Here is a 19,716-nt window from a genome sequence, read left to right as displayed (position 1 = left end):
TTCCAGCTTGGCCAAGAATGAGCTAAGGCTCTTCACAATCAATTCTAGTTTACTGTTAACTGCCCGCGTCCAAACTGTTTGAAAATTATCATTTTATTTATATTTTGCATTTTGTCCTTTAAAATTGCTTTTAATGACTTTTACTTGCTACTTTCTAACATGAATCATATCAACAATAATGATGAATAAACAAACAACATAACTGCACCTTATACTATGTGTAAAAGTAAGCATAATAATTAAATAATTAAATGCAGACTCCCGTCAAAACGGGTTCATAATTGGTTGTGATATAACTAATACTAAAGAAAATAATAGATTATTAATAATTAATAATTAAAAATCACCTTGTCCTATTTTAAAAATCTTGAACAGTAAACTCGGAATCAATTGTGAAGGGCCTATATACCTATATTAAACAAGAGCACCTATCATACTGTTCATAGCCTTACCTGTTTGTTTGTTTGTTTGTTACTTTGTTTGTTTGTTTACCCATTACGCTTTTGAACTTTGTACTGTATGTTGGGCAAATAAATCTCTCCCACACCTTCAAATCTATTTCCAGCAAGTATTTGCCTGATCAGAGGCATTTTCTGAAATTGACAATTGTGTATGTGACCCCTGGGTGACCTTTGGTCCTTTGTTCATATTGTCGTTTATTCCCCATTTGACCCTTCCCATATGAAGTATTTTGACCAACTTTGGTAATATAATGATCTATTAATTTAATACTTCCAGGGAAAAATTATTAGATTTTTAGTATTTGTGCATATATTTACCTCATTTGACCCCAATGTTACCCTGAACCTCAACATCCTTCAGGTCACCATGCATCCCCCACCCAATAAGGGGGCTGGCATTTTCTTCAGAAGGGGGGTCCCAAATTTACAAAAAGTTGGGGTCAATAAAATTGTGATCCCCCCTATTTCGGCAACAAAAATTTTATGACCCCCACCTTACCCCTAAACAGGATAAAATTGTATTAAAATCAGTCTTTTTGAATAAAATAAACACACTATCTGTGGTCATCTTGTGACTCCCTAAAAAATGTATGACCCCCTATTTTTCTTTCCTGAAGAAAATGCCAGGCCCTAATCATTGCAATAATCCAGAGATAAAGATACCATGGTTCATGTCTGATGTCACCACCTGCCAAAAATGGTAATATGATTTATATGGTGATTGACATTCCTGAACCTAGCAAAAACAGCGTACACTATACGGTTAGTTTTCACTTTCAAATACCATCTCAAAAGTTAGATTTTAGTAATTGGAATCTTTCTTTACTGGAGGCACCATGTCAACAATGCCTAAAAAAAGTAGCTTTTTGCATTGTAAAAGTTCCAAATACCAACATTATTTGCCATTTTCTTTAGACTCAAACTAGCATCTTTATCTCTGGCTCCGATTGATCCAAGTTTGATTTTACCGGCAGTGATACTTTTGGAATGGCACCTATTTGATGAAACTTGAATCGAATTTAACACATACACATAGGCAGACAGAAATATGTGACCCCTCAGCACAACTGAACCCCGAAGTCGCCAATCATCATTTTTGAGATATTCAACCAAAATATTCTGCTTGAAATTAGCTTTAAAATGATGTATATCATGTCTATAGTACTTGACATTTAAGTAGTGAAAATCAATAAAACAGTCAATAAATCCTTTGTTTCCTATTGTTTATTGTTAAGTTCGATGGAGCATATCTCAATAGTGGCACTGGCAACATCCAGGCTCAGTTGTGCCGAGGGGTCACATATAGTGATTGTATAATAGTCTTCATCTATTAAAACAAGTTCAAGCAAGACAAAAAGGCTAATATTTTTAGTTAATTCAACCTGTTATATACTTTTACATAAAGTGTTTCCAACCAATAAACAAATCGGGCAAAACATACTAGCTACTACCTGACAGTCAGAGACAGCAAAGTTGTTGACTAGTGCAAGACAAATGGAGACTGGTGCTAAGAATCTGTACTGACAGCAGGCACAGGCCCAGTGAGCAGGCATAAGCCCAGTGAGTAGGCACAGGTCCAGTGAGCAGAGTAGGCACAGGCCCAGTGGGTAGGCACAGGCCCAGTGTGTAGGCACAAGTTGAGTGAGTAAGGCACAGGCCCAGCGAGTAGGTACATGCCACATTGCCCAGTGAGTAGGCAGGCCCAGTGAGTAGGCACAGGCCCAGTGAGTAGGCACAAGTCCAGTGAGTAGGCACAGGTCCAATGGGTAGGCGCAGGCCCAGTGAGTAGGCACAGGCGTAGTGAGTAGGCGCAGGCGTAGTGTGTAGGCACAGGTCCAGTGAGTATGCACAGGCCCAGTGAGTAGGCACAGGCCGAGTGAGTAGGCAGAGGCCGAGTGAGTAGGCAGAGGCCGAGTGAGTATGCACAGGCCCAGTGAGTAGGCACAGGCCAAGTGAGTAGGCACATGCCCAGTGAGTAGGTACATGCCCAGCGAGTAGGTACATGCCCAGTGAGAAGGCACATGCCCAGTGAGTAGGCACAGGTCCAGTGAGTAAGGCACAGGCATACAGGCACAGTGAGTAAGGCACAGGCCCAGTGGTAGGCACAGGTCCAGTGAGTAAGGCACAGGCCCAGTGAGTAGGTACATGCCCAGTGAGAAGGCACATGCCCAGTGAGTAAGGCACATGCCCAGTGAGTAGGCACAGGCCCAGTGAGTAGGCACATGCCCAGTGAGTAGGCACAGGCCCAGTGAATAGGCACAGGTCCAGTGAGTAGGCACAGGCCCAGTGAGTAAGGCACAGGCCCAGTGAGTACATAGGTACATGCCCAGTGAGAAGGCACAGACCCAGTGAGTAGGTACATGCCCAGTGAGTAAGGCACAGGCCCAGTGAGTAGGTACATGCCCAGTGAGAAGGCACAGGCCCAGTGAGTAAGGCACAGGCCCAATGAGTAGGCACAGGTCCAGTGAGTAAGGCACAGGCACAGTGAGTAAGGCACAGGCCCAGTGAGTAGGCACAGGTCCAGTGAGTAAGGCACAGGCCCAGTGAGTAGGTACATGCCCAGTGAGAAGGCACATGCCCAGTGAGTAAGGCACAGGCCCAGTGAATAGGCACAGGTCCAGTGAGTAGGCACATGCCCAGTGGGTAGGCACAGGCCCAGTGAGTAGGCACAGGTTGAGTGAGTAAGGCACAGGTCCAGCGAGTAGGTAACATGCCCAGTGAGTAGGCACAGGCCCAGTGAGTAGGCACAGGCCCAGTGAGTAGGCACAGGCCAAGTGAGTACGCACAGGCCCACTGAGTAGGCACAGACCTAGTGCGTAGTCACAGGCCCAGTGAATAGAATTACACACAGGCCCAGTGAGAATTACGCACAGGCCCAATGAGAATTATGCAAGGCCCAGTGAGAATTACGCACAGGCGCGGTGAGAATTATGTACAGGCCCAGTGAGAATTACGCACAGGCCCAGTGAGAATTACGCACAGGCCCAGTGAGAATTACACACAGGCCCAGTGAGAATTACGCACAGGCCCAGTGATAATTACACACAGGCCCAGTGAGATCTCCTCCAAACGTGGACGCTGTTTAGGACTATGCACACGTGGCTGTCTGAATGTTCATCAAGTTACCATCCCTAATCTGAAAAGCTTGCCTTGTAATAACCAATAGAGAACATACAATTATTCTCATTTAATCTGAGAAGTGTATACTCATATTCTGTTACCCAAGGATTATGTCAACTGAAAGAAGAAAAGTTGATCTTTAAATGTGGTAGGCATTGGATTTGGAAAAGAGTACAGCACTTGTTGAATCTTACCCATATGCCTCAACCATCCTGTGCCAGCAATTTGGCATGCTCTTGGAAGTTAGGTAGCCAACAACGAAGTTTCAAATGTTGTCCATCATGTGAGATGCCTTTGATATTTTGAAAAACCTGGGACCTGACACACTTTGTGAGAAATGGTGACTTTACATAGTCAATTCTAGAAACATAGATGTCTGGCAGATACAGGGTGGTCAAATTTGAAACATACATTCCGTATCTCAGTAATGCTTCAACACCTTTGGCATGGCGAATACCTCTCACTACTTCATCAGGAAAACTTTCCTGTTGTCCATGTAATTGTAGTATTTCCAATGTAGGCATATTCTTCAGTTGTTGTGCAATGGTACACAGCCCATCTGACCAAAGTGCATTGCCACATAAATCAAGTGAGATCAAATGCTTGAAACTGGAAAATGGTAATAGAGCAACATCCTCATCTGTCAGTTCAGTACAACTCAACTGAAGTTCTCTCAGATTCTTCAGGTATTGTAGCTTTTCTGACAACTTAGCAATACCTTTGCCCAGTTTGCCAAACTTGTTACTTCCCAACCATAGCTTAGTCAAGTCTGGCAGACATTCAAAGGGTAAGAATTCAACTGAGTCACCTGTCAACATGGTGTAATGCAAGAGCAACACTTGAAGCTTCTTGAGATGCTTCAGACCCTGGCCCAATTCCTTCATGGAATCCCCTATGGTATTGCCAATCAGATCCAGCTCTGTCAAGTTATGGAGATGCTTCAGTGCTGGACCACAGACTTTAAAATCTTGTTCTTTCAAGCCAGGTTCTTTCTTGTTAAACGCATGCTGAAGATTCAAGCACTTCAGATCAGGAAGATACTTCACAGCCTCTGCAAGACTCTTGCCAGCATCATCCTTGTTACTACCTTGCAAAGAGAGTTTGACGAGGGGCAACTTTTTGTTCATACTTGATACCATGTCAAGTATATCCTTGCAGCTATTTGTCCCTTCAACATAAACTCGTGAAATTTGCAGCACCTGGAGGTGTGGAATCAGCGGCTTTAGGCAATTCACATACTGATTCAAGGCAAATTCATCTAATATCAACTCTTGCAGAGGGGTTGACCTATTTGCATTTGTTACTGCATCTACTATCTTCCTTATCTCCTGGGGATCCTTCTTTCCTCCTTCTCCTCCAATCTCCAAGATAGTTAAACACTTTTGACGGGAAAGAAAATCAGCCATTGCCTGCGGTCGGAAATCGTACTCTCTGCAAACAAATTGAGTCAATGATGTGCTGGCTTTACAGCTTCTAGCCATATTTTGTATCAGACTAGAGCAGTTTTGCATCATGCTTCCGTTGATAATCAGTGACTTCAGATTTGACATGCAAGGTACTGCTGCTGCCACTGCTGAATCCTTTAAAAACTGACTACGACCCAAAATGTTGCTTCCTTTCCCACCACATTTATCTACTATGTAGACATCTTTCACCAATGCAAACCAAGTCTGATTTTCAGGCTCAGATTTTACTTTTTCAGAGAAGCTTTTCAGAACAGCCCAAAGCTCACCCACTCTTTCATGACAATTTGCTTCAATTTCCAACTTGGAAACCAATGGACTCAGCAAACAGTGAAGGTTTGCTTTATCTGTGCAAATGTCATGATCAATTCCAAACAGTAAAAGCAATGGCAATCTCCAAGGATCTAGCTCCTTGTAGTAATGACCAAGGAAGCACTTCTTTTGCTTTGACTTCATGTCATCTCTGAGTGCACAGGACTTTTCTACCACACTAGGTAAAATTAATTCTGCTGCTCTGCAGCTGGCACCACAGCAAAACCTCAACATCAATTCATTATCTTCCAAAGCATCAATTTGTTCCTGATATGAGAGGAACAACAGTTCATCCAATCCTGCTAGGCTAGCCCAGTAATAAGCAGCAGACATCTCTTGAAACGTTTTGTGTATGAATGTCACATGAATAACCGGGTTCAATTTGGAGCGTTTCCTCTCCTTTGAAACCAATCCTATTACACATGCATCGTTCAATGTGTCTTGATCAAAATCATTTGCTGTGAATAGAAGTTTGTTTACCAACATACCATCTAAAGCAACCTTGCCTACCTTCAATAAAAGACTATCTACACATTTTTTGATACTTTGGACATCCATCTGTTCTTTGCATCGATTTTTGGCAACATGGACAACTGCTTCATGGTATAAGTTGGTCAAAATCAATGAAAGATCCTGGTCATCCTCCCACAGGAAGCAAACCATCGTCAGAATCATTGGATAACGACAAATTTGAAGTAAATGGTCAGATGTTGATATTTGTGCTATCAAGGATGCTACCTTTTCTGCATCATTTTTCTGGTTTGCAGGGGTTCAACAATTTCTGCACTAGGCAATGACTGAATTCCTATACGGCTATTGAACCAGTCAACATACTTCAAAGGAACCTGGAAGAATTTAGAAACATATCTGAAAATGCTAGCTACAGGTAATCCAAGGACCTCCACATGAGTGTAGTGTGTCTTGAATTTGCTGGTGACGTCAGAAACTTTGTGCGGTCTCGTTGTCATAATGACAAAGCTGTCAGGGAAAAGTGTACTAGAAAGAACACCTTTGAAATCTTTGCAACCAGCTGGAAATGATGAAGGTATTTCATCATATCCATCAAACAAAAACAACACAGATTCAGCCTGACGTTCTATATACTTCTCTAGATCTCTCCTGGAAACTTTGGGAAGAAGCTGATCTTGTATCACATCAAAGAGATCAGCTCCTGAAGGAACTTCTTTCAAGTCAATGGCAAACACCAACTGAAACTGGGCATAGACTGATTGGGGATCTTCACTTTTGGCCCAATCATATGCTATCTTTGAAATCAGTGTAGATTTTCCACACCCTGGGTTCCCCCTCACAAGAATGTGCTTCATAATTTTCTCCTGGTTATCTTTTACACTAAGAATATCACAGTAAGATTGAAGGTTTCTAGGTGGTACCCTACTAGTCTTTATTTGTTGTTCACAGAGTTCCATATCTACAAAGATGTCTTCTATACTTGCACACTCTTCCGGCATTCCTGGAAGTAACTGGACTTGACTTCTTGTCTGTTTGTATTCTGAAATCAACTGCCTTCTTACAGCTTGAACATCAAACTGGTCTTCATCTGCAAATAGGAAAAAATTAAAACAATTTAACAAAGGAAAGAGCAAGGTATACTGACTTGATGTGGGGAAACAAGTGAAACACAGATGGTATGCAGAGGGGGCAAGAAACATAAAAATGTAGGCACGAAGTAGGTTAAGTTTGATCGCCAAAATGACCAATTCCAAAGCTTACAGACATGTTAACCTGCACAAACAACAGAAACCAACCAGAATACAAATAATAGAAGATTTCTTGTAATCTCAGATTAGTTTTGCAAAGCAAAATACAATCAAAGTTCTGCTATCATTGACCAATGTTAATGGATTCCAGCACAAAATATACATGTATGCATTTGAACATCTTTTCCACAGCATTATCCAACTAAATCGAAGCTGTTTTGACAAACTGTTGTATGACGAAAAATGCAGTTTTGAGAAAATCGCATTTAAAGTTTTTCCCATTTTTTAAGACCCACTGGAGAGCACCAAAGTAAAATATGTTTATTATTATCAGAATATAATCAATAATATATCTGTCTTTGTTCTCAACATATACTTTTTATTCATTCACTAATTAGAAGTAATTAATCTGCAAACTCATACGACCGTATGCCAAACATGCATAATTTGACAACCTATGTATTAATAATGATACGTCATGTGATACGACAGTATGTCAAAACAATAGGCAACTGCAGTTACACGGTGGCCTATAGCGACATATCATGTTACGACTATATGTTAAAATTTCAGAATGACGTTTTTCGGGGGTGTAAATAAAAACCATGTCGTATCACACTAATTATGTGCCATATCTCATTAACTAATTACATTTAGGTCTCAAAACTTTGCAAATATATAAGAGTTTCATTCACAGATTTTGAAAGTTTATATAACTCATTTTGCCCAACAATCGTCATACGACACTTAATATGTCAAAACAGCGATGAAATATAGCAAATAAACATCCCGCTTCACATTTCCACATAAAACCTTGAAATAAACCATATGGATAGATTCTTATTATTTGGTAGGAATCGTCTGCTAATAGCAGCTTCTGCTATCTTGGTAATTTTGTCCTCAAGGTCTTGGTTCCGATCTTCTATGATCTGTTTACGGTTTGTATGGCCTTCTTCTACTATCTTCTTGAGTTCTTTGAGGTCTTGTGGGATTTTGAAATGATATGCTACAAAATAGAAATTTGTTGTTGAAGTGCTTCTGCTGCTGTTGCATTACCTTCCTTTACCATGTCTACTGCCAGCTTCAAGTCTTCTTCTATAGAATGTTGTAGATGTTTGGTTTGTTATTGAAGTGTTTCTGCTCCCTTTGTCCTGAGCAGTCAGCTTTGTGTCTTGGATTATCGATACAACACTGCAAATCTGTGTTTTTGTTGAAGTGCCTGTTCTACATGTAATCCATCGATATCTGTTATACGTACGGTATGCATTGCTCTTTCCAACTGCCACATCTGATTTTTGCATCTGAAATTGCTTGTCCCTTTCACATCTTCATATTTATGCGAATCTAGGTTCAGCACTCTGGTAGCTAACAAGTGATGTTATAGTTCAACTCTGACAGTCAGCTCAGACCTGAGATGCACTGTGATCTTTATATCACGTTAGTTTTGGTAACATGTATTATTCTGTAGACTGTGGGTCATGTCATATTTTCTCATGAAATATTGGTCACAGGATAAAAAAGTTTCAGAAACCCTGCCCTACAATAGTTACTTACTTTCAATAGCCAACTTTGCAATTCCTTCCTCTACCATCCGTTTGGTGTCTTGGGTATGTTGCTCAAACTGATGTTGCAAATCTTCCATTTGCTGCTGAAGTGCCTCTGCATGCCTAGAATTTCCTTCCTCTACCATTAGCTTCAGGTCTTGGATGTTTTCTTCTATACAATGCTGCAGATCTTTGGTTTGTTGTTGAAGCGCTTCAGCTGCATCTGAATTGCCAGCCTCTATCATTTTCTTAAGGTCTTTGATGCGTTCCCCAAAGAAATTCTGCAAATCTCTGGTTTGTTGTTCAAGTTCCTGTTGAAGTGCTTGTTTCAATCCATCTGTTAGAGGACGTGTGGCTCTTCTTATCCTTTCATCTGTTACATCTGATTGGTGTATCTATGTGTTCAATATTGTAAGAGAAAGTAGAAAATAAGTTTAAAGCCTTATTGTTCCAATTTCTTACATCTCATTTACTCATTATGTTGGGTCACATGTCATCCCAGGTACGTGCAAAAACATTGTATGTCACATTTTGGGTGACAATACCTTTTTTTTCAGATTGTGAAAATTATTAATGCTAGTCATTGCACACATTTGAAGCTTTTAAAGTACACTATAAAGAAAAATAGCTTAGAATTATATCCAAAAGTTTTAACTTTTTATGGAACATCTAATTTCTTAAATGCACACAAGATGTTCTTGCGAAACTCCCCGAATTTCTGCATGACTATCGTATGTAGCGCATAAATATAGTTTGTGAAACAGTAAAAATATGAAACGCACATAGATATAACAGTGGTGGCACTGGCACCAGGAATTTGTTGGCATGGGGCAATATGGGGGAAGTGAAATATGGTGGGAAATCAGGAAATTTGCTTAAAAGTTCACATTTTTGCCAAAATTTAGGTTCAATTTCATTGATTTTGGTTCTAATGAAAGTTGGGGGAGGGGGAATGCCTTCCATGCTCTTGAAAGCAAGTTATTTTAAAAGCAAAATTTCTGAATAATTGAAAATTAAAATCGCCCATTTGATCTGATACAAAGTTCACATTATTTTCTTTCACCTACTTTTTAAAAAAATTAAAAAAAATGCTTGATATAGGTTCTCTCATCAAATATTTGAATTGATATTTTATACCACATAGCTACTTTCGTCAGAAAGTGAGGTGGAGCGGACAGAGGTAAAAAAATGCTTCTCTTGAAAAACTACTAAAATGCACAAGTTATTCTTACACTGAAATGGCGATATATCCCTAGTGAAACCAGCCCGAGCTCTGAAGTTGCAGGGAACGCCAAAATATTCTGCTAATTAGAGAAGGGGGTACTAATAGGTCCAATAGAGTTACCTTGTTCACCAGAGTCATAATGGTGTCTGCTTTCAAACACGGATATCGGCTCTCCAGATTGGTTACCAGGTCTTTGATGTCGTCAAAATATCTGTTCATCTGTGCATCAGGGACTTGCATCTTGTCTTTCACTTTCATGTGAGACAGATCATTCCGGATGTTTACTACCTAAATATTACAAACAAACAAAACAAACAAACAATAAATAAATAAAAGGATCGATAATCAATATCATAGCACAAATATTTAAATTTTACAACCTTATAATTCAAAAATAGCATTCAAGAAATTGCTAGTTTTTTTACAACTTACAATTTCGTGAATGATCTATGGTTATTCAAAAGCTACAGCAGCTTTTTATTTTATTATGTTCACCAGAAGTTCTGGTATTTTACTCAATTACTCAATTAAGCACTCCCATTTTGAGGTGATGTGTATGTAAGGGCTGTTAAGATTATCCCCCTTTTCAGCAGTGCTGTCATCCAAACACCCACCATTTTTCCTGTTTCCTCTTTGATCTGTCACCCAAAGGTCTAATTTTTTTCGAATCAAACACTCAACTTGCATTTTTTTGGTCAAGCATATCTAGGAAATTAACACCTGAAATCAGGAAGATAAACACTGACAAAACTTCATCTAGACCAAGTGATCTGGTGGTGGGGTTGCCTTAGATGGCAGGTGAGGGTATTTTTACAGGACAGTCAAATGTAAGCAACAATCAGGCGTTACTCTGATTGGAAACAACTGTAACAAAGTCTCTAACAAAGACAGGGACCTAATTTAGGTCAAAAAGTCTGCCTCTTCCAAACTACCCCTTATGTTTTTTACATTTATGCATTTGTGGCTCATCAACTTCACTATTATGCGCAGTTCTGGAAGCGCTCAATAAAGCCAAAATAATTGTTGTGTCATTGCACCCTCAGCAACTGATCCTAAATCCTGAAAAATTAGGATTGCTTTTTTTTTTTTTTTGGAATGACGATTTTTCACAGATATGTTAAAAAATCAATGTTTTTCAATTAAATTAATATTTTATTGAAAGACTAGTCTTAAATTGATTATCTAACAAGTATCCAGTAGTCAACTCAAATTTGACAAATGTCCCCAATGAAAAAAGCATTATTTAATATTTGTGGCGATTTTTAAAAACTATAAACAAACAAACAACGACCGACCAACCCAACTTTCCCATTTTTCCCAACACAACAATACTGTTACCCATTGCAGACAATGGTTGAGTTCTTAACAGTTTCCCAAAGAATTCGGATGATATAGAATCTGTTGTATTTGTGACCCGATCTAGTCCATGGAGGCCAAAGTTGGCAAATTTGAAATTGAGATAAAGGCAAAAATATGGATTAAAAAACAATACAAAACAAATACATAAGAATAAAGACATCACAAACTTCATAACCTTCGAACCAAGTATGCTAGAACTTAGGTGTTTTCAGTATATCATAGCCTAATGCAGGGGCGGCGGAACGATTTTGAAAGTGGGGGGCCAGTCAGGGTGATGTAAAAATGTAAATAATGGCATGAGCCTTTCATCCCATCGTCGCTTATGCTGCATGAGAGGTGTGTGAGGGGATGTGCCCCCCCTCAGAAGTGAGAAACTTTTGCAAACTGAAGGCCCAATTGAAGCCATTTGGTGGACTATTCTGGCACTATTATTGTGAACAAAACCGAAAATGGGTCAAATGAAGGCCCAAATTGAAGCCATTCGTTTTCACTATTATTGTATAAATTATTGCTTTTAGTGTTGGGTGTCCAAAGCAGAAGTGAAAAGGGGAATTTTTTTTATCCATAGGCCTACACACTGTGTATTAACACAGGGGAGTTGGAAATTTTGCAAAAGGAAAGTCCAATTGAAGCCATTTCATGCATCATTTTTACACTTTCTTAAGCATGTTAAGGGTCTAGAATAGAGATTTGATTATTTATGTTCACGCAGACATGTTACACACAGCACATTATGGGTTAAAAGTGGGGGGCCATGCCCCCCAGTCAAAAAAGTGGAGGGGCCACTGCCCCCCGGTTCCGCCGCCTATGGCCTAATGTTTGTGTAAAGTGATAATTACAGTAACTCAATTTTCAAAAATGCCTCCTATGGCCTCCATGGACCAGATCGTGTCACATATATGCTTACCTTCTGTATTTTGTCCACACAATTCTGATCACCATGGTGATATGGCTTGAACCATAACATCATCTTCAGGATTCCTCCAACATCAAAATCGTCAAAACTTGAACACTTCTGACCATGTAATTTGAACACAAACCCTTTGGCAACCTCCACAGGATCCTTATGCAGCAATGATGCATCAAGATTCTGCCACTCAACATCTTTACCTGTAGGATAACGCTCTGCCTTAACAGCATCTCCCCAGTCAATGCAGCTTTGACAAGCTCTAGATTTTTGAGGACTCTTATTTGGTGTGCATGTTTTTAACTTCTGACATGATGATGGTAATTTCTTTTGTTTGTTTTTATGCCATTGTTCAACACAATCCTGAATGGACGGAAGACTCCATTCACTAAATGCTTGAACTGCTTCATGGATCTTTACATAGTTGGTAGTATCACCCATAGTAATTTGACATTAAGCCCAATGCGGCAGCTTACTGATCACCTGTTAAAAAACAAAAAATAAACAAATGAATTCTTTGGTTCACTTATATTGGACTAGAGGTACTTCAAAATGTATGCAACTGATATTAATCACAACTGAAAATCTTTTAAATCTTTTGTTTTGGGTTGGAATTTTCAACATTTTGAGGGAGGGAGGGGGTCTTGCCCCCTAACAAAAGCACTTTTGTTTACAGGTTGTCATCAAACTTTTGGAATATGTTACCTTGAACAACTATTTGGTCAATAGTTTTTGACACAAAGAGTACGGGCGTACCAAGAGCACTGGGCCAAGGGGGAAAGTCCAAATCTTCCCCAATCACCATGCTACTAAAATGACTTTACCGGGACAAACATTTGCTCATGTGGTTCCAAATTAGGCCAATTGAGGCCTAAAACCAGGGCAATGAAAGATGCACATTACCAGTGGCATAGCTAGGGGGAAAGGGAGGTCATGTGCCCTGTGCATCATCTTAGAGGGGATACCAAATCAACCAATTCAGCACCTTCTAGATCAATTCTGCACCCCCTGTAAGTGGTGAAAGTTACAATTTGCAGGCGCTTCGCAAGCATTTCAAAATAAATAGTCATTTTGAAATCAAAATTTAACTTGATTATAACCAAATTGGTGGTAATTGTGTTAGTTTTCATGCACAATTGTTTCAGGAATGCGGGGGTACCATTCTGTATCCCGACCCCCTTGCACCACAATCCCTAGCTATGTCACTGCACATAACAACTTTCGGTCAATTTTGTCCCGGTATTTTGAGCCAGTGGGCCAATTTCCTGCCCCCGGTCAGTACACCTCTGATGAAGAGGCACTTTTCAAAGTTCAGCAGATGCCTTGCAGAAAGATCGGTGAGGGTATCATAAGAATGAGTTGAAACAGATGATGAGATGAGTTGGGAAGATGAGCGCATGTTCCTGGTGGATGGTTTGTAGATCTGTCAGATAGTCAGGTCCATGTAAACATTTATAAGTTACACACACCAACATTATTGGGGGATCATCCCCAGTTCCGGAGCCACTGCTATATACATGAGTCTTCTTGCATTAAGTCCTTGTTTTAGTGTAGAAAGCATTAAATTGGGTTTCCAACACCATTATTATGTATTGGAGCCATCATTCACCGAGTTAACAGTTCATTATGTGTGAATCCAATGCAGTCATCAGCAAATTAATGCTGTACCACAGGTTGAATATTTGTCCCGGGTGGGGGGGGGTCACTCCCATTGTGGCCTGTACACCATCCGCGATAATCAACTTTTTAAAAGCACCCTAAACAAGGATTTAACTCTTCGCTAAAACGATACCCTAAACAGGTTTCACACCCTAAACAGAGATTTTATTCCTTGCATCAAATTTCATTTCCGCGTATTAGCAATTGCAATTTTGCTACCCTTTAAAAAAAAAATTTCATGTTTTTGACACCCTAAACACGATACGCATGTATCGTGCCTAGACCCACAAAAAACTACCCTTTTTACGCATTTTTATTATCGCGGATGGTGTACAGGCCACAATGGGAGTGACCCCCCCCCCCCGGATATTTGTATGTCTGTACATGTACATAATTATATGCTTCAAAAACCATGTACTGCAAATCTCGCAGTTTATTCTCATCATGCAGACTATGTCCAGGCATGTCACCTGTATGAATCTCCTGTATTCAACCATTTGACAATGTGATTTTGATGATCCACTATGATCAGAGAACACTGCATTTCTGAAAAGATTATCCAATGAGTAGTGCTCCCACCAGTGGAAGGAATCTTTGTATGTTCACATCCATGTCTATCCCTCTAGATCAATTCAGAGCAAGTTTCTCCTCTTGAAAACTTGTCCTTTCTTCTCATTTCAGATCAGGTTAGTAATTTTACTTCTATCATCATTGCTGTTCCATCTCACAAAACAGTAAATGGCATAATACAGATCATTCTAGTTCAATTCAAAGGAAGTTTCTTTTCTTAAAAACTTCTTTTCTTATCATTTCAGATCATGTTAATTTACTTCTATCATCATTGCATCTCACAAAACCAGTAACAATGCAGATCCTTCTAATTGAATTCACATGAAGTTTTTTTCTTAAAAACTTGTCCTTTCTTCTCAAAAGAGTTGGTCTTCTTTTGTGGTATGAATTTTTGCGTGGCTTCACAAAAAGTGACATTCTCAAGTTTCTGGGCAGTCTCTTATGAGAAGACTCTTCCATGGAGCTGCTGCAAGATGGTTTCTCAATCTATTCCAGTCAACTTTATTGCACAGCCAAACTTGCCTTGGCGGAGTCACCTTTGATACTGGCGAAGGTATTTGCATCTTAATTTTGTTAATGTTTTGACAAGTATAATGGGTGATCTGATGTTCCTATATTGTGATCAATGGTAGCTGGTGTGGAAAAGTTAGGAGCATTGGGAATGAGGTTCAGGCAGTTAATGCCACACTGATGGGTAGCCCTTGATTTGGTTGAGATTATATGTGCAGCAGAAATCAAAAGCAGGTCTGTCTTCTTCGTCTGTTGGAGATTTGCTACCATGCACTCTCGATGATGACAATTGAAGTCTGACAATGGGCAATTAAGCTATTCTTGTGATGGACCAAGCACCTGCTCTATCCACTTTTGTCACATCCATCTTTCCTCATGCTAAAGAAACCATCCACAAAGATGGTATAGTTTCAGTTTATTCAGTTCCAGTTTATGTTTCACCATACAATATAATACAGTAGGATCATCTTCAGAAGCATCAAGGACTTGGGTGGAGTACGTACTACAACTCCTAGCCTCCAGTTGCCCTTTGGTAGATCTGATCAAGTCCTCTTATGTTGATGAGCCACACATACCAATTAATGTTAGTCGATAATCAGGAGCATGTTTGGTCATATTCGTTTTGTCTTTTGTCTGTCCATTTCCTTCATGACAAGAATGCAGAATTGGGTGAGTCAACCCCATGCATGGAGAAAGCACCCATAGGGGAATTCAAACATTAAACATCCAGTACTGCAACATAAGAAGTATAATTATATAGCCACAAGGAATCTGCTTCCTGGCAACAGTTCTGTGACAGTACCTACCTTTCTGATATCTGTAACTAAAACAAACTGTACATTTACATACCAATCAATCAACTTTTCAATTTCATATAATTTCATGCACCTCACCACATTGCTTATAAATATAGGACAAACGATCACTTCCCATTAGATTTGGGAACGAGTATCAAATGGGCACAATACATCACAGTATGGAAAAATCATTGATCACAGAAATAATCTGCACAGTTTCTGCATAATCCAAACTTCAGGTTTTCAAAATCTCTTTCTAGATCAAAGGCAGTTTCATCAAACCAAACAGCTACACCAGATGGTGCCGCTTGCCTAAAATCATATTTTACGTACACAGGCTATAAATCTTACACACCTGAACAGTGCGGTGGAGGTATATGTGCTATGCATGACCTGATCTGAAAACATCTATTTGACTCATAACAGATCATTTCTATGAAGAACCACTTGGCCAAGGATGGGGTGATCAGCACTTATAAATATACCTCCACTACCCCAAATAATAATTACATTACCTTTACTTGTTCCCTTTGTGTGATATATTCCCCACCTGTAAATATAAGTCATGATATGAATGACAGCAAGCAATTGATGCACAAACTGTAGACTTGAACTTAAAGCCTTATTAAAGGGCAGAGTAATGGGAGAGAACATGGACCTTTTCGAGCTTCATTATTTCTGAATTGTATGTCCAAAGTATATAAAACTATACATTTTTGGAAAGGAAATGAGTCAAGGAATCCCATGGTGACGTCAGATTTGTTCAAAAATCTCAAGTTTTTGAAAAAATCACAAAAATTCACTTTTTTACCCCAATTTTTGTGTGACAACTTGGAAAAAAATCCGTTCGGAGTAAAAAAAATTCAGTTAGCTTTTCATGAAGAAGAGACATGAACTTAGGGAAGGTTTTTTTATTTTTTTGAAATTCGTCTTTTTTTTTCGAAAATAAGAAAAAAAACATGTGAAAAATGCCATTTTGTCACTCTATTAAGCTAAAATTGCACATAATGGTGTATATTTTTGTTTAAAACAAATATTTTGAAAAAATGAAAAAACCTTCCCTAGACTTTGATGTATTCTAAAGGATAGTGCAAAAAGTTTACCCTTTGCTTGCATATTTTTCGAGTTATCTTGTCACAAAAATCGCGCAATATTGTCAAAAGTGAACTCTGAGAAATCGACGTTTTAGTAAAAAAATGTCAAAATTATACACAAAACATCCTTAAATTTTAAAACGGTAAGACTTTCACACTTGTAAAAGCTGTATCTGGTGCATGGTCTAAATATGCCTCTTTTTGCACCAATGAATCTATAATCTCTGCTTTCAGTGCGCCAAAATTCAAAATAATTAAAAAATGTAAGTGGCATTTTGACTGCAAATTTTGTTTTGTTTACACCACATTTGCTGGCGTTAACAACATACCGAATGCGCCTTGATTGCGTTGGACATATGGCGCAGAGTTGCGCCAGCGTCACACGACGCGAATCGCTAGCAGTAATCACAATATTTCGCAGATTCAGCAAGCATTTCTGACTCATTATTTCCGCCAATTTACTAAGCTGTCTTGAGCCATGTGACTTTTTAGAGTTGAAAAGAGTGAAATAAATCAAGCAAAAATACGAATAAATATTAGCAAGTTGTATTTTATCAGTTTCAAGTGAAAGAATACATCTTAGTGTTGATAAATATCAAAAATCTCAAATTCGGTCGTGGGACGAATGTGTCTTCCATTACTCTGGCCTTAAGCCTGGTAAATTTGTGACTATTTTTGTATTTTTCTCAAAAAATAATTACACACTGGTAACAAAAGTTATGTATATTATTGGGGCAATGAATCCAATGACTACACTGAAATTTCAGTGACTCAAGACAAGCGGTTCAGTATATATGATAGGAAACGAGGTACACCCTAGCGGTACCTTTTTTCTGATCATAAATAACAAACCGCTTGTCTTGGGTCACTGAAATTCCAGTGTAGTAATTGGATTCCTTGCCCCTATAATATACATAACGTTGTTACCACTGTGTTATTAGTTTTTGAGAAAAATGCAAAAATAGACACAAATTTATCGAGGGGTGTAGTACCCCCTTAATGTACAATTTTCGTTAAATTTTAATTTTGTTATTCTTCATTCAAAATGTTGAAATAATATTAATTAGTAATAACTGCCAGGAAGGGTTCCTGTCCATTTAAAGCTGAAATACCAAGGTAAAGTGAAAGAAATCGCACTGGTTATTTTGGCCATTTAACATACAGTTCTATGGGAGGACATAAAGTCATAATTTCATGAATTTATGTCGAACTTTGTACTGTTGACCTACAAAGACAAAAAAAAATCCGGTTTGAAAAAAATTAATCAATTTCATATTATAAAATCGTACATTATGGCTTTAAAAGTGGATGACCCATTTGACAAGCCTCATCCCCCACTTTACCAAATCAAAAAGCAGAATTTAGTATCAGGTGAAAGCTCAAAACATGTTTTCTCATTTACATATTGAAATTAGGCATTCCAAATTGCTAAAGATATCTTCAAAAAACTGTTGAATTAGTCTTGACAATGTCTATACCACATTTGAGACTAATTTGACAGTTTTTTATGATATCTTCAGAAATACACTGATTTGGAACTCCTAATTTCAATATATTAATGAGAAATATAAAAAAATGGGTCTTTCATTTGATATCAATATATTACATGATCATGATGATTATTATTAATAAAAACACTGTAGACTACCAATATCGGGCTGCATGTCAGTAATTCCATGAGGAATTAGTCACATTTACAAGAATCATTTATGTATTGTTTTTGCATGAATGAAAGGGACAGCATTTTATGTTATACTTAAGTTTGAAAGAATTTGATTTTCAAATATATATCAATGTACCTTCCTATAATGATGCCAACAGCTTAAGCTGAATTATTGCGATGCGCTGCTTTTTGAAGAGCGATGGGCAAGGCATCCAACCTGAAGGCTCAAATAGCCCAATTTCCAAAAGAATAGGGACTTCCAAAATTCTTATGTTTGGATGCTTTTACTGAATTTAACAGTGAAATTACCCAATAGATAAATAATCATGACCTGTTCTCAAATGAGCAGCAAAGTCACCATGGAAGAAAAGGAAATATAGTTCATTGTACATGTCAGCAGGCAGGGCCGTTCCTAGGTATTTTGGCGCCCTAGGCAAAGCCACTCCCTGTCGCCCCACCAAAGCATATCAAAAGAGTGTTAAGGGGAGTTACCCGCCTTGAAAACTCATCAGTTTAACTTTTATTAAACCTATTTGTATACTGCCCATTTTTTCTTTTTATCCGCCCTAATGTTTTCCCTTTTCTTTCTCCATTCCCGTTTTTTCTTTTTTCGCCCCCACCCTTTTTTTATGCGCCCCTCTGTGTTTGCCGCCCTAGGCGACCGCCTTACCTGGCCTAATGGTCGGAACGGCCCTGTCAGCAGGCAATAGAAAGTAAAAAAGAATTCTTCATTGAAATATTGAACTTTGAAGACCAATTGAGGGAGCTATTATACATAAAATATAAATTTCATCTTGTCAATATTTGTAAATTATATTTTACTGACAGTTTCGACCATCTTGGGTGATGGACATATTCAGATGTTTTTTGATCCAACTTATGTACACCAAATGAGGGTGCACCAGTGTGAAGAGGTGGATTGTATATAATGTGACTTAAGATAATGGGCCCATCATCTCTGTTCATGGTGTTCAATGCTCTCTTCCTTATCCAGATTGCTTCTCTGATATGGCGGGCTCCGGAATTACATTCTTTCTTGAGAACTTGGGCATCTTTCCAATTGATAACATGATTTTGTTGAATGGCATGGTCCGCAATCGCTGATTTGGATTGTTCACTGTCCCATTAATGTTTTCTTGTTTGGTGAGTAAAGGTTCCTTCACTATGAGCTACTTTCGAAATGTCTTGTTTTAAAGTGATGCCCAGTTTCTCCTACATAAGTACTATCACAATTTGCTCATTATCTTAGTCACATACAATATCCACTTCTGGTGCGCTGGTGCACTCTCTGTTGGTGTACAGAAGTTGGATCGA

General features: G+C 38.8%; 1 protein-coding gene across 1 annotated transcript; it reads right to left on the bottom strand.

The window, feature by feature from the left end:
- Nucleotides 1-6,088: 6,088 nt before the first annotated feature.
- LOC140165687 (uncharacterized) lies at nucleotides 6,089-12,588 on the bottom strand. The gene is made up of 4 exons (XM_072188990.1): nucleotides 12,110-12,588; nucleotides 9,964-10,131; nucleotides 8,629-9,013; nucleotides 6,089-6,914 (listed from the first exon to the last, which is right to left on the bottom strand). Exons 1-4 carry the CDS (start codon nucleotides 12,548-12,550, stop codon nucleotides 6,091-6,093), a joined length of 1,818 nt encoding a protein of 605 aa, XP_072045091.1. The 5' UTR covers nucleotides 12,551-12,588; the 3' UTR covers nucleotides 6,089-6,090.
- Between the last annotated feature and the right edge of the window lie 7,128 nt (nucleotides 12,589-19,716).

This window comes from Amphiura filiformis, chromosome 12 (assembly GCF_039555335.1).
Source record: "Amphiura filiformis chromosome 12, Afil_fr2py, whole genome shotgun sequence".
NCBI lineage: Eukaryota > Metazoa > Echinodermata > Ophiuroidea > Amphilepidida > Amphiuridae > Amphiura > Amphiura filiformis.
This window is presented reverse-complemented; position numbering and strand designations above follow the sequence as displayed.

Excerpts from the sequence above, each read along its gene's own strand:
- LOC140165687 (XM_072188990.1), bottom strand. The coding sequence starts at position 12,550 with ATGGGTGATACTACCAACTATGTAAAGATCCATGAAGCAGTTCAAGCA. Across the intron at positions 10,132-12,109 it reads GTGTGGACAAAATACAGAAG|GTAGTAAACATCCGGAATGA; the intron begins GTAAGCATATAT and ends TGTAATATTTAG. Across the intron at positions 6,915-8,628 it reads TGCAAAGTTGGCTATTGAAA|ATGAAGACCAGTTTGATGTT; the intron begins GTAAGTAACTAT and ends TCCTATTTGCAG.